General features: G+C 56.3%; 3 protein-coding genes across 5 annotated transcripts in view; 2 read left to right on the top strand and 1 right to left on the bottom strand.

Moving 5' to 3' along the window:
• ABR (ABR activator of RhoGEF and GTPase) overlaps positions 1–13,143 on the top strand; it is a 41,335-nt gene extending 28,192 nt beyond the window's left edge. For all 3 annotated transcript variants that reach the window (XM_069873871.1, XM_069873872.1, XM_069873873.1), the window contains 7 exons: positions 7,529–7,588; positions 7,693–7,802; positions 8,070–8,209; positions 8,692–8,826; positions 9,119–9,224; positions 10,895–11,042; positions 11,231–13,143. In XM_069873871.1, the coding sequence (XP_069729972.1) occupies positions 7,529–7,588; positions 7,693–7,802; positions 8,070–8,209; positions 8,692–8,826; positions 9,119–9,224; positions 10,895–11,042; positions 11,231–11,320 (789 nt within the window). In that variant the 3' untranslated portion in view covers positions 11,321–13,143. The remainder of the gene's footprint in view (positions 1–7,528; positions 7,589–7,692; positions 7,803–8,069; positions 8,210–8,691; positions 8,827–9,118; positions 9,225–10,894; positions 11,043–11,230) is intronic.
• Positions 13,144–14,814: 1,671 nt separating this feature from the next.
• TIMM22 (translocase of inner mitochondrial membrane 22) lies at positions 14,815–18,806 on the bottom strand. The gene is made up of 4 exons (XM_069873879.1): positions 18,605–18,806; positions 17,514–17,710; positions 16,430–16,502; positions 14,815–15,419 (listed from the first exon to the last, which is right to left on the bottom strand). The coding sequence occupies exons 1-4, from the start codon at positions 18,804–18,806 to the stop codon at positions 15,343–15,345; spliced, it is 549 nt and encodes a 182-aa protein (XP_069729980.1). The 3' UTR covers positions 14,815–15,342.
• A 718-nt stretch (positions 18,807–19,524) lies between these two features.
• The window catches only part of SPECC1 (sperm antigen with calponin homology and coiled-coil domains 1), a 90,529-nt gene continuing 86,982 nt past the window's right edge, over positions 19,525–23,071 (top strand). Inside the window, exon 1 of the mRNA XM_069873866.1 lies at positions 19,525–19,568. The gene's annotated coding sequence lies outside the window, so the exon portion shown is untranslated. The remainder of the gene's footprint in view (positions 19,569–23,071) is intronic.

Raw genomic sequence — 23,071 nt, 5'->3', positions numbered from 1 at the left:
TGGGGTCCCAGGGGGATTGGAGGGGGGGGCGGCAGTCAGCACCCGCCCCAGGGAGGGTTCTGAGCGTGCAGCCCCCTGTTCTTCCCCGCCAGCCGTGGCTGTCCCCCTCTGCCACCATCTGCCTCCCCTGCGCCTCCATCAGCCGCTGTTATGGCAACGGAGGTTTCTAGGGCAACGGCTGAGCCCCCTCTGATTGGCAGTTGCCAGGCATGGGGGATGGAGGCCTGGGCTGCCCTGAGATGCTCCCAGGTGAGCAGGACCAGGAGGATGGAATGGGGAGCAGGCAACCTCCAGCCCCCATATCCCCCCAGGCTGCGGGGAGGCACAGGGCAGGGGGGGTGATTTGGGATGGGGGTGCTCCTGTGTTTTCCTGGTGGGGACCCCTGGTCTGGCTGCATCCCTGGCTGTGCTGGGGACAGCGTTATGCCTGGCACAGAGCCCTGAGGCCACTTCAAAGGGCTGCCTGCTCCATGGGAAAGTGACCGAGAGCAGGTCCCCAGGGAGCAGGGAGCACGGAAATGATGCTGGAAAGGGGACACGGCAGGAGGACAGCGCAGGATGGGAGACAGGGGCTTGGCTTTGCCCCTGGCTCGTTCATCCCCCAAATCACCTGCCTGTTGGAGCAGGGGGTGGTGTTGGGCCAGGTGGGAGGGCTGGGGCAGGGAAAGGGCTCGACGCCCCGCAGGGATCAGTCCAGCTGCGCTCTTAGAAATAGCCTGGGTCAACAAACATGAGTCATGCTGGGAGATGTGGGGGTCGGGACGGGGACAGGACAGCTCGTCCCTACTGAGCGAAAGTTTTAGAGGAAGAAAGGGAGAGAGAGAGAGAGACAGGAGGGCCCTGGGGCTGCTTATCCCAAGGAGAAGCTGGATGGATGGAGCAGCGTCAGGGCTGGGGCTGCCCTGCTGTCCCCCAGACCCACAGCTTGGATGGTGGGATGGGGCAGCACAGCTATGGGCAGGATGGACAGCACTGCTCGGGGTCTGGGGGCTGTGGCCAAGCCCCAGCGCTGCCCCCTTGCCCTCTGCCCTGAGCTGTTCGGGCAGAGATGCTGCCCTGATGTTCCTTACCCCTGTGGTCCCCAGACTCATCATGAGCTGCTGCTAGTTCCAGTTAGCAGCAGGGGTGGAAGACACGGAGCACTGGCTCAGCCCGTGGTGTGTAGGGGGCTGCCAGGATGGCTGACAGCCCCCCTCAGAGAGCTCTGTGCCCGCTGCCCAGCTCTGATCTGATGGCCCAGGCGTGTGGGATGGCCACGAAAGCAGCTCGGCGGCATCATGGGCTGGCAGGAGCAGGTCAGCGTGCAAACGGGACAGTGCGGCCCCTCTGCAGGGAGCAGCAGGGTGTCCTGGGGCTGCAAAGGTGCCACTGGTGGGAGTCATGTCCTGCAAGCCCTGAGGACATGGCTGTGTCCACAAAGGGGCTGCGGTTGGCACCAGCCTCCTCCAAAGCATCCTGGAAATGAGCTCTGGGGGGTTTGTGGTGAGCAATGGACCCCTACCCTGCATCCCATCCCCGTGGCTAGCAGAGGGTGGGCACTGTGTGCCACGTGGACCTGGCCGGCTGTTCAGTGGGAAGGTTTGTCTGGGCATGGGGACAGACTCTGATTAGCATTAACGCTGGTTTTTGTTCTTGTTAATCTCATTTTGTGTGTGATTTCCAAGGCTGGGATGTGCTGTGGTCAGTGTAGAGGTGCTGGGGCAGGGGAGAGGTTGCTCCCAGTTGCTCCCAGTTGATTCCAGCAGCTGGGCTGCCTCACGGGGGGTGCTGGCGGGGGTGCCTGGTGCTGTGACGGTGTGGAACTCAGATGCTGGGGGTGAGCAGAGCAGGCTGTGAGTGCTTGTGCGTGTGTTGCAGAGGGGAGAGGCTGGATCTGGCCCCTCTGCCCTGCGGTGGGCGAGGACGTGGGCAGTGGGTGCATGCAGGAGGAGTCGGGTCTCAGGATGCAGCAGCCCTTTCCTGAGCCCCTGTTTGATGCGCAGAGGAGATGTTGCTGTTGAAGTAGAGCCTGTGTTGTCATGGGCACAGTGCCTGCCGTGCCCTCAGGGAATAGCTCTCTGTCCATCTGTCTCCCTTGCTGGGCTGGCAGAGGCTCCAGAGCGGGGGGGAGATTTGCGGTGTCAGGAGCTTTCGGGACCCACAGGGTGACCCATGTGGACTCGGGGGCCCCCATCCTGCACCTTGCCATGTCCCTGCCTGTCAGGAGGTGCAGTGGGCAAGCAGGCAGGGACCCTTCCTGGCCCAGGTTGCCCAGAGCAGTGGCAGCTGCCCCTTCCCTGGAGGGGTTCAAGGCCAGGTTGGATGGGGCTTGGAGCCCCTGATCCAGTGGGAGGCATCCCTGCCTGTGGCAGGGGGTTGGAACTGGATGGGCTTTGAGGTCCCTTCCAACCCAAACCGTTCTATGATTCCAGAGCGCTGCCTGCACCCCTTTCCCCTGGCAGTGGGGCTGATGAGAGCTGCGAGGGGGAGTCCCTGTGCCTGCCAGGAGACCCCTGAAATCCCATCCTTGTGCCCTTGGCTGAGACTGGAAGAGCCAGCTTGGCTCCTCCATGGGGCCAGGGATGCTGCGGGGCCAGCGGCGATGGCTCAGGGAAGTGGGTAACGGGTGACAGCGGGTGACGGTGGCGTGGCGAGGAGGCCCCCAGCCCCTCCATCCTCCCTGAGTGGGAGCAGCAGGCGGCAGGGTGAGAGTTAAACGCGTGGGGGCCGCCGGGGGGGGGGGACTGCTTTGAGTCACTTCCTCGCAGGGGGAGGGAGGCTTTTGGGGCTGCCTCGCAGCCAGCCTGGCTCACACCCTGAAGATGAGCCCAGCCTGCTGGCCTCCCCGCCGCCCCAGCCGGGCTCCCCTCGCCGGCCCCCGCTGTCCCGGCCAACGCTGACATCCCACCCGGAGCAGAAGCGATGCGGGTGCTGGCCTGAGCCAACCTCGGCCACCCCACGGGCCATCGAGGCCACCCTCGTCTCGCCTCCCCGAAGCCGAAATCGCGATGACGGAGGTGTTGGTGCAGCCGGACGGCAGCCCTGGCCCCGTGGGCGAGAGGTCGGAGCGTGGCACCGAGGAGCCCGAGGGCAAGCGGCCCCCCAACACCGGTGCCCGCCTGTGGGGCAGGGTGCGCAGCAAGCTGCTCCGGCAGAAGGTGCCTCTCGGGGTGCGTGGAGGGGGGACAGCTCGGGGGGGACGGTGGCAGCCACCCAAGGGGCTCCGGGCTGGCTTTGCGGGGTCGCCAGGCTCTGTCGTGCGGGGGGGCTGTGGTTTATTCGGGCTGGTGGCTTGGCAGAGAGTGCTGCACCGCTTGTGGGGCTGTGGGTTCGTGTGTGGAGCGAGGAGGCTGTTTGGGTACTTTGGGAGCTCTGAGAAGCAGACAGCAGCCTGCAGAATGCTTGTTTTTCTCCTTGCCCTTCCCTCTGGGGAGTTGGGGGGGGGGGTTCTGCATGGGGGAGGACCCCTGCCCAGCCCCGGGGTTTATCGAGGAGGCAGGGATGCTTGCAGGCTGGCTGGGTCTGTGTCCCCGCAGCGCCCGATGCCCGCGTACCCCCTGTCACCAGCGTGCTGCGTGGTTTGCACCCACCGACTCTGGGTCCAACCAGGTGGCTCTGAGCTCGCGGCCGCGTCGCAGCCACATCAGCCAGCGCTGCCCGTCTCTGGGGGAGGATGGAGGGCAGGAGTGTGGGCAGTGGAGGCGATGAGTGAGGGGAACGGCATCGTCACAGGCTCTCCCAGAGCCCCCATGACCTCATGAGAGGCTCTGGGGGTTTCCTTCTGTGGGATCACCCTCCGAGGCCGTGGCAGGAGCTGCGTGGGCACTCGGGTGTTGGGTTTGGCAGCAATGGGACCAAGGGTTGCTCAGCGGTGGGGCTGCCGGCAGCGGGGCTGCCTGTGACGCAGTGGCATTAACCTCAATTCTGTGCTGCCGCTCCCGCAAAGGGGATTAAGGGGCAGCGAGGGCTGTGCAGGGAGGCTGCCTGGAGGCTGCCGCTGGCTGTTGCTGGGTTAAAGCATAAGAGGGTTTAATTTCCCAGCCCCATGTGTCCCCACCACAGCTGCTGGCTTCCCGGGAGCGCTGTGGGGCTGTGCATGGTCCTGGCGTGCTGTGGGTGCGTGCTGCTTGTCGGGTTGCTCTTCAGGGCTGTGAATTGTTGCTTTTTCTGGGGCGTTTGCTGGTAAGGGGGCTGCTGTGCCCCGACGTGGCACAGAGCAGCTCGGGAATCGCGAATTCCCCAGGGATGGAGATGCTGGCATAGGGGTCTGGTGGGGATGTGTGCTTGCTGGAGCCAGGGCAGCTGTGGGAGGCCAGGCTGGGGTCTCCACGAGTACCGTGCTGATGGGAAGCAGCCCCGGTTGTAGCAGCTCCCCTGGGATCCTACTCCCTAGGGCCACAGTAGAGATGGCCTCACTGTCTGAGTCACCAATTAGCTCCCGATGGCTTCACCCTGGGCTGACAGTTGGGTGACCTCATGAGCGTGAGGCACAAAGAAGGGACTCACCCAGCCTGGCAGCCCCTGCCCTGCCCCAGAATCTCGGTGCTTGGGTCCCTGGAGAGCTGCTACAAGGGTTTGGAGCCACCCCAGCTCCTCACCTGAGAGCCCTGAGACGTGGCGCTGCCTGTGCAGGAGCTGGATCCACAGTGCACAGCCCAGAGGTGTTTGAGGGCAAAATCTCAGGATGGGGCCTCGTCCCCTTGAGTCACGCTGTGTGCAAGACAAGCAGCAGGCAGGGACTGTGGGAAGAAAACACCAGTAGGACTGGGGGGTCCTGCTGCCAGCGGAGCCTCCCCAGGACACATGAAGCTCTGCAGGGCTGCTGGGATGCTCGTCGCCTGCCAGGCTGTCGCCTCTCCCTCTGCAACCGGTGGCTTTGTCTTAGAAGCAAACACCACTGGATAATTTGGGAGAACAGGACCATGGCACGTTGCTGCAGCTGGGACCAGGGAGGGTTTCACCTTGCCGTGGATGAGCAGATGGAGGAGGGAGCAGCCTGGAGAGGTGCTGGTGATCCAACTGAGCCCTGTTCACCAGGCTGGTGTTCGAAGCTGAGAGTTTGAACTGCTGAAGAGGAGCTGACGTCTTGGACAGCAGCGTGTCACTTGTGCCACCCTGCACAGCGCTGCTCGGGAGGCTGTTCCCTGTGTTTCCCAGGCCAGCAGTTCCCCACCAGCCTGGGATGTCCCTGCATTGTGCTCTGGAGCAAGGCAGCGTCCTTTGGAGCAGAAGGAGGTGGTGGTGGTAGCTGAGATGGGGTGTTTGCCAGCGCTGTGTGGGCAGGAGCTGCCTCTGGCACTGTGGGTGGATGCTCCCGTCTGTCCTCCCACGCCTGGAGATGAAGCGTCGGCCACGGCTTTGGTTTCCACGCGGAGCGGGCAGCGAGGCCGTGCTGCCTGCGGTGTCGGGTGCGAGCGCTGGGTGCCGCAGGTGCACAGGGACCTGTCCTAGCTGCAAGGGAGCTCAGGCTGGTGGCACCAGCTGAATTAGCCCAAATGTGAGGCCGTGCCAGCAGCTACACGGAGCTGATGACGATGTTCCTGCCTAACTTGGGGCAAGCTGACCTCTCCTCCCAAGTGACAGGGAACAGGATGAGAGGGAATGGCCTCAAGCTCCACCAGGGGAGGTTCAGGCTGGACATTAGGAAAAAATTTTTCATGGAGAGGGTGATTGGTCCCTGTCCGAGGCTGCCCAGGGAGGGGGTTGAGTCCCCTTCCCTGGAGGGGTTTAAGGGACGGGTGGACGAGGTGCTGAGGGATATGGTTTAGTGTTTGATGGGAATGGTTGGACTTGATGATCCGGTGGGTCTTTTTCTACCTGGTGATCCTATGATTCTATGATTCTGAGTGGCTGCAGGGAGGCAGCGTGCTCGGGTTAAGGTCTGCAGCACTGGCGTCAGCCAACCTGGCTTTTATTAAAGCTTTCTTCCAAGCCCTGCTAAAGCCCTTCCAGATGTGAGCTGCCAGGGCCATCGGAGCAGGGGCACCCAGGGGACAGGAGTGGGGAAGGCACATGCGGTGGTTGCAATAAACTCACGCTACAGAGTGAGGAGGCTCTGAAGGTTCCTGAAGCAAAGTTCACTGCTACCACATGGGGCACGAAGGGTAGGATGCTGCTGTGAGTGGGAACAGGCTGTGAGGGGAAAAGGGGTGAAAGCTCCATAGGATGGGCAGTGTTGGGTTGTTGTTGGCTGTAGTGGGTGCATGGCAGTGTTGCGAGGTGATCTGGCTTTGGAGCAAGTGAGGAGCATGGAGTGTTGGAGCGGCATGCCTGGGGTTGGCAGGGGTCTGGCTGCCTGGTGTCCAAACCTGCTTTGGGGCCCCATGGGAGTCCAAGGCAGCTGCAGCCTTCCTCCTCCTCTTTTGCCTTGTCCTCTGCCTCTTTCTCCTTCTTCTCCTCCTCCTTTTCCCCCTGCAGCCTCACAGCTCCCCATATGCCGGGGCTGAGGCGCCAGGGAGGGTTCCACATCAGGAGCCATTCCTGGGCGGTGCTGAGACCGCAGCGTTTTCCTTGGCACTGTGGCTGCCCCGGAGCTGCTCGGACTCGCCGTGGCACGGGACCGAGCGCGGAGCAACGCCACCGTGCTGGGTTTGTGCCGAGCGCCAGGGCAGCTGGAGCCTGTCCTTGGGAGAGTGAGATCTTGGTGTGCAAGAGGGGACTTGAGGGACCCCCGGAGTCCCCCTCATCGTGACGTGGTGTAGTTGCGTGGATAACTTGAAGCTGGGGCAGGGGAATGGCAGCTCCGAGGCCAGAGCAGTGACTCCGGACATCTTTGCACTCACCCAGAGCATCTCCTGAGCCAGCAACTCTAGGAAACTCCTGTGTCCTTGAGCAGTGACCCCACACGTCTGGCATGATCCTCGCCTGGCAGCCGCGTGCACGTGGCCCCGGGAGCCCCTGCCAGCCCCCACCAGCTCCCACATCCCATCCCCTTCCCCGAGGGGACATTAGTGCCGGCCTCTGCCCCACTGCCCGCCCCGTGCATTACAGCGATCGATGGGGCTGGATCGATACCACCAGCTGGGGACCAAAAAGCCCCGAAAGACAACTGCACCCACTTCTGCCCAGCCCTGGGGCCTTGGGAAAGCCAGCACCTCGCCCCAGGTGCCGCTGCAGCATCACCGAGTCCCCTCTTAGTCCCAAAGCCAGAAATAGTGGAGCCCGTCATTCCCAGGGGTTATAAATAGCCTTGGCTATGGGGAAATGTTGTTTTTCTGCATGGAAAACGCTGCCCTAGTTCTGTTTCATCAGTCTGCCGCCAGAAATAGTCCTGATTTCTTGGAAGTTTCTTGCTGCTTGGGTATGGGTTAAAGCGCTGCCTCGCGGAGGCTCAAGGGGGACCGACAGGAAGGCTGAGCCCACCCAGCTTCAGCGCACGGCCAGGGGAACCCCAGACCTTCCCCTCTCCATCCTCCTGCTGCAGGCAACGTGTTCCCAGGGAAGAGCGTGTCCTGTGTCCCACACCGTCTGTGGGTCGGGGACTGTGGGGACTGCCGGGCTGCCACGGGGCAGTGTCCCCGCAGAACTCATGTGCCATCTCTCCCTGCAGCTGGACCCACAGGCCGTGCAGACGAAGAACTGGCATATGGACGTGATTGAGATGAACGGGGTAAGCAGGGTGACGGGCACCCAAAGCCCCTTGCTTTGGTGGCAGTCCCTTCCCCTGGGTCTGCACAGAGGCTGGGCTGCTGGGACTCACCCTGTCTCCCACAGATCAAGGTGGAGTTCTCCATGAAGTTCACAAGCAGAGACATGAGCCTGAAGAGGACCCCGTCCAAAAAGCAGACTGGTGTCTTCGGGGTCAAAATCAGCGTCGTGACCAAGTACGTGTGGGGCTGGGAGGGCTGGGCAGCTCTGGTCCCTGTGGGTGTGGGGCTGGGGGACTCGGGGGACCTGCGGCATCCTTGCAGCGTGTCCCTTTGCTCAAACCAGCATTGCAGAGCTCAGCTTTTTCTCTCTGCTGGAGACTCGCCCGGTCCTTTGCCAGCTCCAACCCTCCCACGCATCACGCCTGTCCTGCCCCTGGCCTGGGGTTTGCGCACGGGGTGGGTCTTGGGAATCTGTGCTCACACCTCCACTTTCCGAGCCAGGCGTGAGCGCTCCAAGGTGCCTTACATCGTGCGCCAGTGCATCGAGGAGGTGGAGAAGAGAGGCATCGAAGAGGTCGGCATTTACAGGATCTCTGGGGTGGCCACTGACATCCAGGCGTTGAAGGCTGTCTTTGATGCAAGTGAGTGTCCTTGAGGGTGGCCGCTCTTCCCAGAGGGTTTGCAGGCACCAAGAGCCCTCCAGTCCCCTGCTCTGCAAGCCCAGGGTCTGGTTATGGCACTGCACGTGTGCAAACTGTGCCGGTGTGGCCAGGAAGGGGCTGGGGGTGCGGAGGAGGGTGTAGATTGGAAAGCAGAAGCTCAGAGCTCTCAGCCTTGTTTATGCCTTGGTGCCTCTGGGCTGCGTCCGCGCCTGGCTGGCTTCTGGGAGACACTGACTCAGGGCAGCGCTGCAAATGGATTTGCAAATTGTTCCACATCCCGTTGCCCAGCCAGGCGGGAACTGCTCGGCTCTTCCCAGCCTCAGCTTGGCTAAACGGAGCCGTGGACCCAGCAGAGGTGTCCCTGTCCTCTGGCCAGGAGCCTGCCTGGATAGCTGGGGTGACATGGGGGAGTTGAGACCCAGAGGGGATAAAGGTGTCATGTGTGGGTGCTCTCTGGACAGATAACAAGGACATCCTCGTCATGCTGAGTGACATGGACATCAACGCCATCGCCGGCACGCTGAAGCTGTACTTCCGCGAGCTGCCCGAGCCCCTCCTCACTGACAGACTCTACCCCGCCTTCATGGAGGGGATCGGTAAGGGCACGGGGATGGGGAAGGGGTCAGTGCCCAAGCGTGGCTCTGTTTTGCGTTGCCTGCTCTGACATGGGAGACTCCCGAGGTTCCTTCCCAGCTTGGCCCACCCAGTCCTGGCTGTCCTTGCCAGCTCAGGACTCATCATGATGCTCCCCAGGGTGCAGAGAGCCCTGTGGGTCAGGGCTGGCTGCTCGTGCACCGGCTGCGGGGAGGCATCTGGCCGTGCTGGGTCCTGCTGCTGCACAAGATGTTACCAGCCCCTGTCCTGAGCCCTCTCCCTCCTTGTCTCCAGCCCTCTCAGATCCTGCTGCCAAGGAGAACTGCATGATGCACCTTCTCCGCTCGCTGCCTGACCCCAACCTCATCACTTTCCTCTTCCTGCTGGAGCACTTGAAAAGGTAACGGGCTTGGCTTGGCCAGTCCAGCAGAGCAAGCAGCAGCGCTGGGGGGCTGCGCACACAGGCAGGAGGTGCAGGATGGGTCTGTGTTGTTGCTTTGCTGTGGGGATGGGACGTGAGCACAGTTGGAGCCGCTGTCTGCTTCCTCTGGTGCCGGCGCAGCCGTGGGCTGAGCCTGAACTGGAGGCAGATGATGCTGTGGTGGTGTGGAGCAGGACTCTCCTCTCCAGGACTCGATGATCCAGTGGGTCTCTCCCAACCTGGTGATTCTATGATTCTATGACAGCTCGGGCCAGCAACAGCACTTTGGTGCTGGGCAGGTGGCAGAGCGATCCTTTCCCCTCCCAGCCCCTCCATGAGGGTGCAGCCCCAGGTGTGTCCCACCTGTCCCATCTCCCTGGGTTCCAACACGTTTGCCAGGGTCCTGGCCAGGCTGCAGCCCATCCAGGCTGGGCCCCAGCATGCAGCAAGTCCCTTGGGCTGATGGTGGTGGTGTCCTCCCTTCCTCTCCATGGGCTCCGTAGGATGCGTGCAGCTGCTTGGCCGAGCTCTCCACGGGCAGCAGCTGGGCTCAGCGCAGGGTGGGGAAGCGATTTTGGGAGCTGTGTGGTCTCTCCTTTAGCAATAAAACTGAGTGCTGCATCCCTTGCTATCGGTCCAGCAGGATTCCCTGCAAAACAAGGTGCAATGCTCCCTCTAAGCTCTCTGTAAGGAGTGGGGGAGACCCAGAGACCATCAGCTCTGTGGGCATGTCCCAAAGCTGCAGGTGACGCCCCGTGTTCCTTGTCTCAGGGCAAGTGCAGCGATGCCTAGAATCATAGAATCACCAGGTTGGAAAAAACCCATTGGATCATCGAGTCCAACCGTTCCTATCAAATACTAAACCATGGTTTGCTGGGCTTTGTCTTGGCCCAGATGGAGCCCATCCGAACCTGGGGATGGGCAGTTCTGGGGTTCACTGGGGCCTCGAAACTGGTGGAGGGCACGGGGCTGTGGGCAGGGCAGTGCAGCACCCAGAGCCTGGCCACAGCTGGCCACGAGTCTGGGACAGGGGCTCACGGCTCATGTTACATGCATCATAAAGTAGGTTGTTTTTTTTTTCTTCTTACTCTGGTTTGGCTAAAACCAAACAGAAAAAGTGATTGATGCTGGGGGATGGGGAAGGAAAAATCCATTTCCATCCTGAGAACTGGGCACAGCGAGTTCCCACATCTGCTCCCCTGGCCGGGGCTCAACCGCGCAGCCTGTGCCGGGGAGCACAGCTGCCTCCTAACATGGCAATGTTGTGGCCCTGGTTCCCTTGGTGTGGGCTGGCAGGGGTCCCGTGGGGTCGGCACCAGGGTAGGGAGCTGCAGGGGGAGTGGATGTGGGGCTCCCATACCCTGCCGGGGCTTGGGGAGGGTGGAGGCTCTGCAGCACATGAGCAAGCAAGGGCTTGGTCGCTGCCACCTCACACCTGGGGCTCCCAGCCAGGCTCTGGCGGAGGCTGTGAAGGGGGCAGAGCTCCCTGCATCTGGGTTTGCTGGAGGCCATGAAGGGCAATGGCAAGCTGGAGGTGTCCAGCTGGGAGAAGGGAGATCAGCGCTTGCCCCCAGCATCACTCCGTGCCTGCCCTGCTTGGGGAGAAAGGTATTAGGGGTTCACGCTGTACCTCCCTCTGTACCCCACAGGGTAGCTGAAAAGGAGCCCATCAACAAAATGTCTCTCCATAACCTGGCCACGGTCTTTGGGCCGACACTGCTGAGACCATCAGAGGGGGAGAGTAAGGGACACCTCACCCTGGCCTCTGACATCTGGTCCCACGATGTGATGGCCCAGGTAAGAGCTGTGCTGGCAGCGTGGGGTCGCAGCCCACACCAGCGCCCCTGGGATGGGGAACAGAGGGGTTTACCTGCTTGTCTGGGAAGGTTTGTCCCTCCTTGCTGGATGTGGCTGCCCAGGCACAAGCTGGGATGTGGCAGCTCTGCTCCCTTCTCACCTAACACCCTTCCATTTGCCTGCTACAGGTCCAGGTCCTTCTCTACTACCTGCAGCATCCTCCCATCTCCTTCACCGAGCTGAAACGCAACACACTTTACTTCTCCACGGACGTGTAGCCTGCAGGGAGAAAGCACCAGCTGCAAACACTCCCAGCTCCCTGCTGGGGGACATGGACTGGATCACAGCCCCCAGGGGAGACCAGCTTGGACCCAGGACGGTGCCACCTGCAGCTCCTGTACAATTGTGTACCAGTGGCCCGGTCCCACCCCAGGCACCATGCCCCTCTGTAAAGTAGTCGTGTCTTATGTCCCTTCTTGTGTTCAAGAATTGTTTTTATGTATATTTGTTCAATGAAAGAGGTAGTGACTGACAAGGGCTGTGGACACAGGCTTCCCCCTTGGCTAGTTTTCTCCTGGACTCCTTTCTGCCCGCTCCCTCCTGCCAGGCTCCCCTCGTCTCGCTCAGCTCGAAGCCTGCAGCATCCCACGAGTGCCTGTTTCACTGCCCGGCTCCCTTGCCCCACGCCTGCATGTGCAGCACCGGCTCCCTTTCCAAGAGGCTGGGAGCTCATGGACTTTCTTCCCCGGTGACGGTGACGACCAGCTCTGCTTTGGCTTGCTGCCTGCGCAAACGTTGGACCCCATGCCTGGATCCTGCTCTGGCCCAAGCAAACCGGCAACGACAAGAGCAGAGGAGCAGGGTGCTGCTTCCTCCTCCTCGCCACGTCTCTTCTGGGTGCTCTCAGGCCAGTCGCGTCTACAGCCCTTCTCCTGTGCTTTGCCTGCATGCATGTAGTGTGGTGGTTGCCTCCCTCGCTCTATCTCGCCTCCAGGTAGCGTTTTGGGGTAAAAACCCATCACACAAGGCTGGAGTGAGAGGTGCTGTGCTGGTCTCCATCCACAGCAGGCTTGAGGGACGGAGAGCCAAGCAGATCCGCTTCCTCTGCCACGGGCTGACCCCAGGTCGGTGCCCTGGCACCGATGGGGTCCCATCAGGGCACACGGATCCCACAGTTTCCTCAACAAGCCCTGGCAGGGTGGGGAATAGGGTCCCTGCCATTTCTGTACAGCCACATCTCTGCTGTAGCGAGGCACGCGCGCCCCTGCCAGCCCAGCACTGCCAAAAGGGTTGCCAGCACTGGTTATGCCCCACGGCAGAGCCGGCTGGGACACCAGCGTTCCTGCTGTGGCCATGAGAATGGGGTTTGTGGCCCTGCTGTCCTGGGCACCAGGCACTGCTTCAGTGCCAGCCAAGCTGCTGGAGGCAGCTGCTCTGCAGGAACTGGTCACCCAGCCTGGAAACCAGTGCAGAGGCATGGGTGGAGGAAAGCCTTTGTGGCCCTCGCTACCAAAGGCAGAAGTGCTTTGTTTTCCCTTTCTCACAAAGCAGTTGCTGCTGGGTTAGCCGTGCCTGGCCAGCTCAGTTCTGTTTCAGTAAGTGGCTCTAGTTTTTGACCCCCAAGCTGATGGCTGGAGTTGTCACGCCGTTTCCCAAGGCAGCACGGCTGCCGGAGTGCCTGGCTCCCGGTATGTTCCCACCCTCCCACTCACAGGTAGGTGCTGGTACCTGGGACACACAACCTTTCGCTCTGTGAGCCGAATCTGTGTTCTAGTGGGAAAAAGCTCCCCCTTCCCCAACTGCCTTGGCCCCGCGCTCTCCTGTGCCAAATGGAGATGGGTGAGAAGTGACCAAGCGTACCCCTGCTGACAGCAGCGTTGCCTTTACCCTCCTGACTACCAGACTGTTCCAGGTAGAGCCCAGCCAGCTGCCAGTGATGCACCAGGTATGTCCTCAGCCCATCTCCCTGGGGAAGGCAGCACCTACCGCCCCGCACCAGCAAAGCAACTCAAGGAGGGGCGGTCTTTCGGTTCCCCTCCAAAGGGCTCACACTCCAGACCCTGCTCCTCTTGACTACCAGCGAAACAGAAGGGAAACAGCATTGCAGGAAATAACCAGGTTATCTGTCTTGGCCCTGGACTCAGTGAGGAGGTAGAGTTTTAGATCTGACTGCACAACAGATCCCTGTGTGTGTCTGATTCGTTACACGTGTCCAAGTCTCTGTCCATGATGCTGTCATTCCAGATGGAGACTCTGTACAGCCAATTCCCCCACGCGTAACAGTGGCTGGAGGCCCCGTCCCCACAGCTCTGGCACAACAGGCTGCGGCCGTCCCCGGGACTGGCTTTTTCTTGTCCCTACAGTGAAGGAAAAGGGGGGTGGCCTCTTGCAGCTACAGGTAGAATAGAACTGTTAATTAATATTTGACTTTCAAAAGTTGTTAAGGATATATTTTTGTTTGTGTTCCATTTCAATTTCTGTAGATTATAAACTTTAAATGGCTGTAAACCATGTGAGGAGGAAAAAAAAAAAAAGTGTTAATAAAAATGCAAAGCCCAAACATTTGCACAAAAGGAGCCCTGTGGTGTTGCTGTTTGCACTAACTGATCACCTTGGCATCACAGCTTCTCTTTCTGTTGGGGAAATCGTGCTGGTTGCACTTCAAGCCAGTGGCATAAGCACAGGCATCGTGCCAGGCAATCTTTTTAAGAGACATCTTATGGTTTGGGCTACATCCTTGCATTTCAGTACATTCTGGAGGAAAAAAAAAAATGGACTGTCTGGAGCCAGCTTGTTTAATCAGCCCAGAATTACTCAAGCTTAAAATTCAGCTGACTTGCAGAGCTTCTGGCCTGAGGATACTGAACAGGCACAGCAAGGGACATCAGGCAATCTGGAAACCTCATCTGATAGATCACATGGTGCTGTCTCCCCACTTCTCTCTGTGTGGGAATGGGAGGCAACGTGTCTCTGAACTGACCACCCTATCGGCCAAACCACCACGCTAGTATTGCTCGTCCAGGTAAGCAAGTGCTGTCACCATTCTGGGATGTCAAACCGTGGATGCAAAGGAGGATAAGTGGGTGGGAGAGCCTCCAGTAGGTGCGTGTGCTGAATGTGAAATCCTGTTGCCTGGGATTGAGGGTGTGGGTTTGCCCTTGCAGAGTGGCTCAATGAAACTTAAAATCAGCCTGAGCTATCGTGAGCATAAAATTGACCCCCTGAGGTCTGAGAACAGAGCTTGTTTAGAAGCACAGGAGGGCTAATATGAATGCAAACCAAAAAGGGAGCAGCATCTTGAGCTAAGGAACAGAAGTTTGGACTCCAGAATCAATGTTCTGCAGAAATAACACTTCCCTTTCCCCAGTGTAACACTGAGGCACTGGGAGGTGGTACAGGGGTGTCACGGGAAACAGACTGGGAGCTAAGTGAATGCCCAGTTATCTGTCTAACGGTGGTTTATCCTCACAACCCCACTTTCTAGTGTCACTATCAAACTGCTGGAACTAATGTTGTGAGCCTGTGGCAATTGAAGCAGTAGCAAGATTATATGTACTCCCACAGCAAGGTTAAATCAGGCTAGCCAAGTGGCTACAGAGAATTATACTTCTGCAATAACCCTTTTTTTCCTCCCTCTTAAAATTGTTCTGTTCATCTGCCAGTAACCACATGGCTCTAAGGCTAAGAATTCCTTTTTGCTTTTCCCTTTAAGACATGGTAAAGAAATCTGGCGCTCCTCTCTGTACTTGAAATAAGACAAGTTGTACAGATGGTGGTTTGTCTTCAGCTGGTATTTTAAGAAAAGCCTGGAACAAACTTATTTCTCCACAGGATCTTACCTCTCGCTAACAGAGCAGCAAGCTGCAAACTGAGAACTGTTTTAACACTTGCAGCACGTTCAAATACACGGTAACCGAATTCACTGCATTTCTTTTTGAAGATTGTCCTCTTGCCTCTTTTGATGCTAGACTTAATCAAAATCAGACCCAAGAGATTGAAAAAGCTCAGAGTCCAGGCTTGTTTCCTGGAAACTGACCGTCAGCTGATCCGTCCTGGAGATGCTGCTCGCTGCGCCTGGCTCCAGCCGTGCATACTCCCGCAAGCCTGCCTGCAGCAGCGTGCCAGGGCTCGCAGCCAGATTATTGTTAGTCAGTCAGGAAAAGCTGCCAACACCATCCAGCTTGCACTGATCAGGACTCCGAAGGCAGTGGAAAGGTAAGCCTGATGGTTCTTCTGTTGTAATGCAGGCTCTGTGCAACACTGGAATGAAAGGGCAACGTGCTCCCGATGCATCCCACTGCTACCGTAGATAGTAATCAATCGCGGCGGAGAACGCGGCGAATCCACCACAGCCGATAACGCCTGCCTTCAAACCGGCTGCAACGCAAAAAAGATTGGAAAGCTATTTTCCTTCCTAGTAACTAGCTTACGCTGTGCTGACTTGAAGAGCTTACACCTGCAGGAACCTGGCAGTGCTCTACCTGTGTCACGCTCGCACTCCCACTGCCCCAGGTGAAAGAGGGAACCTGGCACATGCTGGGCTTAAACTGCTGGCTGGGCGCTGCGATGCTAAGTCTCCCCCCACGGGCTAGAAAACAAAATGCCAGTGGCCATCCCCGACTTCAGTGTGCTCTGATCTGAGCACTACGAGTAGCTTTGCGGTTGGACTAGGGGGATAGGAAGAGCCACTGCAGCTTTGAAAGCTTCAAGAGGATTAGGTCCAGGATGGACACAACTTAACAAGCTCAATTAGAAGCACTTTCTTCTATGCTCTGTGGGCAGGTTTTTTTTTCTTAAAGAAAGGTGAGAGAAGTTTGATATTTCTGATGAGCGCAGCAGCTCTCCTCCTAGTTGGGGTGTTTCTCCAGATGTTCTTAGCACTTGAGACTTCCCAGAGTCCCCACTAGTACTTGCTGGACTAAAATCCCAGCGCTTCGGCTCTTTTACATACTAAATAGAGTTGGCTGTTTGATTTCATACAGGAGAGAAGAGGAAAGCATTTTACACACTGCGCAAATTAACAGTTAGTGCCAGTGAAACAGTATATATAAGTAGAGCTCTCTTAACACGAGAGCTGTAGCTTCAGAGTTGCTCAGTATGTATTTTTGGCTCCCTCCCTGCAGCACCAAAGAACATTTTGGATAGCTAACACCATTTCCTGATTTTTCTTTCAAGTCAATTCTGTTGATCTTCCTCTGTTCTCACTGTCCTGTATGACCAAGCCTTCCCTACCCACACAGATCTTTCAAGCTGACAGGAAAACAACAGAGAGAGCAGTTCTGCCAGTCTGGAGTGCACTGTCACGTTGGCATCACCATAATGTCATGCAATGTGCAAGCAAATTAAGAGTCTTATCAAAGAAACAGTTCATAGCAGGCACTACCAACCTCTGAAGCCGATTGCTCCTCCTGTGATGCAGCCGCTAATAACGCTATTCTTCCAGTCTGACTTTCCACGATACTGTGGAATTAAAAATCAAAGTCAACAAGTAAATACAGAATAAATGCTCGCTATCTATACTAATCCCAAGAGGGATTAAATGACTTTCCAGCCCCTGCTCAGTTGAGGATGTTTTTCCCTCTGTCCTCAGCAGATGGCCCCCTGCACTTTCAAACATAAGATGTGGAGGACCAGGAGAAGAAGGAATGGGTCATCGGGAGAAGTGAGACAAATCCGTATGGTGCAATGCAGTGCTCAGGTGGGCCCAGCACGAGTGCCCAGTCAGAGATTTTAAAGGCACATGAGCTCAACACTGAGCCTGGTTCTCAGCACAGGTGAGAGTCACAGCACCCTGCTGGCAAGATGTACAATTTCCATAGCCAGAGCACATGAGTTTTTCACCAGTGTAGAGATCTCTGTTCTGCTCCATTATGCAAGCAGATACACTTTTCTTCTAGATGAGTTCAAAAAGAATTGTCATTTTCAATTAAAAGGCAGCACTGAAATTCATAAAGGCTAATTTTCCCGTTTAAGAAAACGGATGATAGATTTACCACTGAGCTGTACAAAGTCATTTCTTGCTGTAGATGCAAGATGAAAATAGTCCTGTTACTTAGGAGCTTTCATCACAGGATCTCTTTCTGCATATGGAATTTTTAGAGGCTCAAATTACCATGTTGCAACTTACAGTCTGATGATTTAAAGTAACAACAAGTACTTGTAGTTAAGGTTTCAGAAAATAACGCTTGTGCTTGCCAATACATTCAGGACTGGAACTTACATGGTCTTCTGCTCGTTCTGTCAAGAGAACAGCAAGCAGTTCTGCAGGACTCGGTCTGCTTGCACAACGGAGCAGAACAAAGTGATCTCTACACTTGGGAAAAACTTGCTGAAAAGCTCCGATGGCCAAGAAACAAACCAAACTAGCCTACTCCTTCAGCTCAGCACATAGGGGATATAAGTACTTATTTGGATCTAGTAAAAGAGATTAAGTGTACAAGAAAACATAATGCTTAAAAAGCTCTTACTCACAGATTCCACCATGCATTCGGTGCAGGAGAACATGGCACCCACAATGGCGAAGTTCTTTGCGTACGATATGCCTCGCTGCCCCATGTCTTTCAGAACCTCTTTTGCAGTTGGCGTGCGATATGGATCCTTGGGATCAAAACCAACATTGGTGTCGATGCCAGCTGTGAAGACACCAAATGCGCCTCCCAGAACGAAGCCTGCAAAATACCAAAAAAAAATGAGTAAAGGAAGGAAGTCTTGGCTGGATGTGAGCAGCACATTCCCACAGCACCTCTGCTCCTGCTGTCTGTCAGTGCTGCAGTGTGGACGGGGCAGCGCAAGAGCATAAATGGGCTCTCTCGGTACTGTTGCTGTCACCCTCCTCCTGACAGCCTGCGCTGTGCTGAGGAAAGGCTGAGAATCATCACAGAGTGGTTTAGAGTGGAAAGGACCACGAAGGTCATCCAGTCCAACCCCCTGCGATAAGCAGGGACATCTTCAACTCAGTCAGATTGCTCAGAGCCCCGTCCAGCCTTGAAGGTTTCCAGGGATGGATCATCTACCACCTTTCTGGACAAACTGTGCGAGTGCCTCACCACCCTTAGTGAATAAAATTTTTTCCTAATATCTAGTCTAAACCTCTCCTCTTATAGTTTAAAGCCATTACCCCTCATCCTATTGCTACAGGTCCTGCTAGAAAGCTTTTCCCCATCTTTCTTATCAGACTCCTTTAAGCACTGAAAGGCAATAAGGTCTTGCCTGAGCCGTCTCTTCACGGTGGATAAAATTTCTTCCTAATATCTAGTCTAAACCTCTTCTCTTATAGTTTAAAGCCATTAACCCTCGCCCTGTTGCTACAGGCCCTGCTAGAAAGCTTCTCCCTGTCTTTCTTATCCTCCCCCTTTAAGCACTGGGAGGCAATATGGTCTCCCAGCAGCCTCCTCAAGCTGAACCACCCCAGCTCTCGCAGCCTTTCCTCCCAGGGGAGGCGCTCCAGGCCTTGAAGCCCTGGCCAGGGAGGGAGGGAGGGAGGCAGAGATCCCCGCCAGGCCCCGAGTGGGGCTCGGAGGGAGGGAGGGAAGCTGGGCCCCCCGCCTCAGGCCCCGGCGCACCCCCGGCGCAGGCCAGCGCCGCTTTGAAGGCGCAGCTCTCCATGGCGCGCTCCACCGCCTTCTGCTCCTCGCTCTTGGGCGGGCTGGGGATGCCGCCGAGCGTGCCGGGGTCCCAGGCGCGGGGCTGCCGCCGCTCGCCCACCAGGTGCTGCAGCAGGAGGCTGTACTGCAGCGGCGGCCCCGGCGGCGGCGCGGCGGCCATGGCGGCGCCCCGAGCCCCGGGCCCCGCGGCTCCCAGCAGCCTCCGCGGCGCGCGGGGGGTTGTGGGCCTCGTAGTTCCGCCGCGGCCGCCCGCCGCCTTAGCAGCCGCGCTGCGAACTACAGATTCCGTCGGGCTCCGCGGCGCGCGGGGGTTTATGGGCGTTGTAGTTCCGTTGTTGGGAGCTGCTGCCCTAGCACCCGCGCTGAGAACTACAAATTCCTCCAGTGCTACCCGTGTGGAGAAATACAGATTCTGTCAAGCTGCGCGGCGCTCGGGGCTTTATGGGCGTCGTAGTTCCCCTGTGGGAACCCGCTGCCTTCAGCAGCCGCGCAGAGAACTACAAATCCCCGTGTGGAGAGCTACAACTCCCGTCAGGCCCCGCTGCGCGAGACAGGAATGGTTGGGCTCGATGATCCAGTGGGTCTTTTCCAACCTGGTGATTCTATGATTCTATGATTTACGGGTGTTGTGGTTCCGCTGCGGTAACGCTTTGCTAGCTCCCGAGCGGAGAACTACAACCCCCATCGGGCTCCGCGGCGCGCGGGGTTTCCTGGGCGTTGTAGTTCCACTGTGGGAAAGCGCTCCCTTCAGTGCCCCGGCTTCGAACTACAACTCCCGGCATGCTCTGCGTCGCGCCGCCCCACGTGACCGGCGCGGACTACATTACCCGGCGTGCCGCGCGTTAGCCCCCTGGTGGCCGGCGTGGCCGCTGCAGGCGAGGTGAGCGCTGGGCTGCGGGAGCATCCTCGGGGGCGGCGGCAGGTGAGCGCCGGGCTGCGGGGGGGGGGGCGGCCTCGGCCGGGCTCGGGGTGCGGTGCTGCAGTGCGGGACAGGGCCCTCCACCCCGGCTGGGGCGCGGGAGGGGGCGGGAGGGCAGGATGGGGCAACAGGTCCGGCCCCTTGGGGGTCCCCGGGGGTGCGGGGACTGAGGGGGATACAGTCCGGGGGCTGAGGGGTCCCTGGGGCGGAGGGTGGGGGGCTCTGGGGCTGGTGGGTGTCCGTGTGTCCTCTCCTCGGGCTGAGGGGGGTGTGTGTCCCCTCCTGGGGCTGTGGGGAGGGTGTCCGTGTGTCCCCTCCTGGGGCTGAGGGGAGGGTGTCCGTGTGTCCCCTCCTGGGGCTGAGGGGAGGGTGTCCGTGTGTCCCCTCCTGGGGCTGAGGGGGGGGTGTCCGTGTGTCCCCTCCTGGGGCTGAGGGGAGGGTGTCCGTGTGTCCCCTCCTGGGGCTGTGGGGAGGGTGTCCGTGTGTCCCCTCCAGGGGCTGGGGGTGCCCCTAGGTGAGTGTTTGGGGACTTCGGGCCCTCACTGGGGGCTGGAAGCATCCCCTGGGGCTGGGATTGTGGGTGCTGAGGGTGCAGAGGCTGGGGTGCCCCCCCAGGGGCCGAGAGCATCCTTTGAGGGGCTAAAGGTGCCTTTGGGCTGAGGGCGCAGGGGCTGCAGAGCAGGAACCCCCAGCCCTCAGCATCACGGCACCTCAGAGCCGGCATCTCTGCTCTCCCATATTTTCCATGTGCGATATGAAAACCCCAGGGGGTCAGGACACCTCCTGCAGCCCTTCAGAGGAGAAGCAGGCTGTCTCTGCCTCTTCAGGACCTGTGTGTCCCCAAAAGGTTTGGGGAATAACCAAAATCTGTTGTTCTGTCACAAAATGCGAGCTTAGTTTGCAGCACATAGATCCCCTGGCTCTGGGACGCTTGTTCTCTTTGGTAATGAGGTGAGGAGCGTTGCTTCACCCTTGGAGAACAAGGTGCCGTGAACATCCAAAATCTTCTGTGTGCTCTCCTTTTGTTTAGCTTGTTTTACTGTCTTGTTTGTGTGGACTAGAACCGGTTTTCCGCTCAGCTCGGCATAAGTGGAGACAGGAACGCCTTAAAAAATTGCTTTCTGGACCTCTTATTTGATATTTTTCTATTTTAAAAGCTACCCATGGGTTTTTCAACTCCTGAGAAACGGCTGTGATGGTTTTAATAGGATGCTTTGAAGTGGCGTATTTCAATAAATGAAAGTTATTTAAATGATTTAGGAAGTATGAAATTTTCCTGATAACTTGAAACACAACTCTTTAGAGATCCTAAAATAAGAAGTTCTATTTCTTTTTTTTTTTTTTTTTTGATCCTTTGCGCTTTGTCTCGCTGCTGTCTCAGTTTAGGACAGGATAGGTAGGATCAAATTTAAAATGATGGTTTTACAACTGCAAATATTTCATTATACAAAGTTCAACAACTTTCCTCTTAAATTCCACTGCCCTCTACTGGCTGGACCAGAAGGGTCCCCTGCCCACTGCTCTCCCCTCTCCGCTCTTTCTTATTCCTTTTTTCTTTTATTTGTTGGTTTTCTTTTATTTTTTAAGGTCAGAAACAGTTGGAAAACATGCTCTTAAAATCTCCTAAAAGAGTGTCTTTACAAGGTAGAGAAGGTTCCTGGCAGGATGATCTCCCTGAGGAGAACTTTAGATTTCAATCTTCTCCTTGATCCAAAATAACCTCGTTGGGCTGAGCTTGAAGTCACGCTGCAAAGCCTATTTTCCACCAGCATAAAGGGGAAAAAAAGATGTGTTGGATTTGGAATGAGAGCACTGAGAGTTTGCATGTATGGCTGGAATATTTATTTTCTTTTCTCTCTTCCTGAGTTTTGGAGAAAACACTGGGTTACAATTTGTTTGTAAATAGAATATTTTAATAAATGCATTTTGTAAGTATATGAAATCTATAGGTTTATTTATAAATAGTCTCGTGTGTGTGTGTGTATATATATATATGTTGTATTTCCTCCCCTTAGGTGTTTAAACAGCTTTCTCCTTTTCCCATTCATGCTGTTCTGTGAACGAATTCATGTGCTTGAGTATTTGCATAATCTCATCTGCCTGAACATGAGTGAAATCAGATGGAGGATTAAGACTCGGGGAGAGAATTTTGAGTTCAATGCATCTTTGATGAATAAGTTGTTCCAATGAAACTTTCAGCTTTCTATTTCTGTTTTCTATCCCTTCATTATTGCAGGTGTGTGTAGCCAATGCATTTGATCCTCTTCCTTCACCAGGCTCTTATCATCTGAATGCTGTGCCTGAAATCACACTTAAATCTTGGAGCTGTTGAGTCCAGTAAGAGCGTAGGTTATTTTTAACCTTCCCTAGTTCCGGATGAAACCTTTTTGTTCCGGTGAGTGCATCTCTTTCCTGTGTGAGGACAGCATTAGGTGCAGGTGATGGTGAGTTCCTCTCCAGCTTGTGATGCTCCAACATGCTCAGTGTGTGTTTCAGCAGAGGGCAGCACGTGGGGATATTAAATAATTGCATTTCACTTGACCTTTACAAGTGACTCAGTCTCTCTCCCACACTTGAACATTCTCCAGACAGGACGAACCCTGGAAATAATGGTTTTTTTTGTCTGAAATCTTGTCTTCACATTTGTCTCTCGGTTGCAGAGCTCATAGGTTTTGAACAGGCTTTGGCTGTCATTTTTAGCATTGCTATTTAAAAAGAAAAGAATAAGTTTTCATAGCACTCCACTTTGTTTTCTGCCAGTTCCAAAGGCTTTTCTGAAGTTATTCAACTGGGTAGGTAGTGGCTGAAGGCGCAAGCTAATCAGAGATTAAATCCATTCTTTTTCAATCAGGTTTACCTGTCTGCACATTTTCCTCTTACCAGCACTGTGGTGATCCAGGGGAACGAGAGGAAGAGGGGATAAATTAATGGATATTTTCATGATAAAAGGGAAAGCTTTCAGTCATACCATGAGCAGAAGACAGCGTGGCTGCTTTGCAGTTGATCACGTTGCTGACCTTGCGTAGCAGAGAGGTTTCAGTGGCTACAAAAGGAAGTGTGGAGGGGCCTGCTGGGCTCCGAGTCTGGCAGCACCGCTTAATGTTTCCGTTCTGTAGTCTTCTCATCTACATATGAAGGCTGATACTTTCCTGCTTCTCATTCATGTTGTAAATGTAGTAATATTTATTTGTTTGTTTAAACGATTTTAGGTTTGAAATGGCATTGGAGAAGTGCCTTGCAAAATACACCTCAATTCAGTGAAGGAAAGTCACTTTAACTTCTGCACTTCCCTTGGTTTATGAGTTTAACTAATTTATTTGTTCGACAGTGCAGTAATTCTTTTCTCCTGAGGTAGTAAGGCTTTCCATGGTGGAGACTAACGTGGCAAGCAGCTAAAGTACTGACACAAGGTTAGATTGTGGGTAGAGGGCAGCTATATGGGAGTTAAAACTGAAAAGGCATCCTGACTCACTGAGACTTTTAATTCTTTTTTCTTTAGGTCAACG

Source organism: Phaenicophaeus curvirostris, chromosome 21 (genome assembly GCF_032191515.1).
Source record: "Phaenicophaeus curvirostris isolate KB17595 chromosome 21, BPBGC_Pcur_1.0, whole genome shotgun sequence".
In the NCBI taxonomy this organism is placed as follows: Eukaryota; Metazoa; Chordata; class Aves; order Cuculiformes; family Cuculidae; genus Phaenicophaeus; species Phaenicophaeus curvirostris.
The sequence above is the reverse complement of the archived record's forward strand: the minus strand, read 5'-3'. Positions and strand labels throughout refer to the sequence as shown.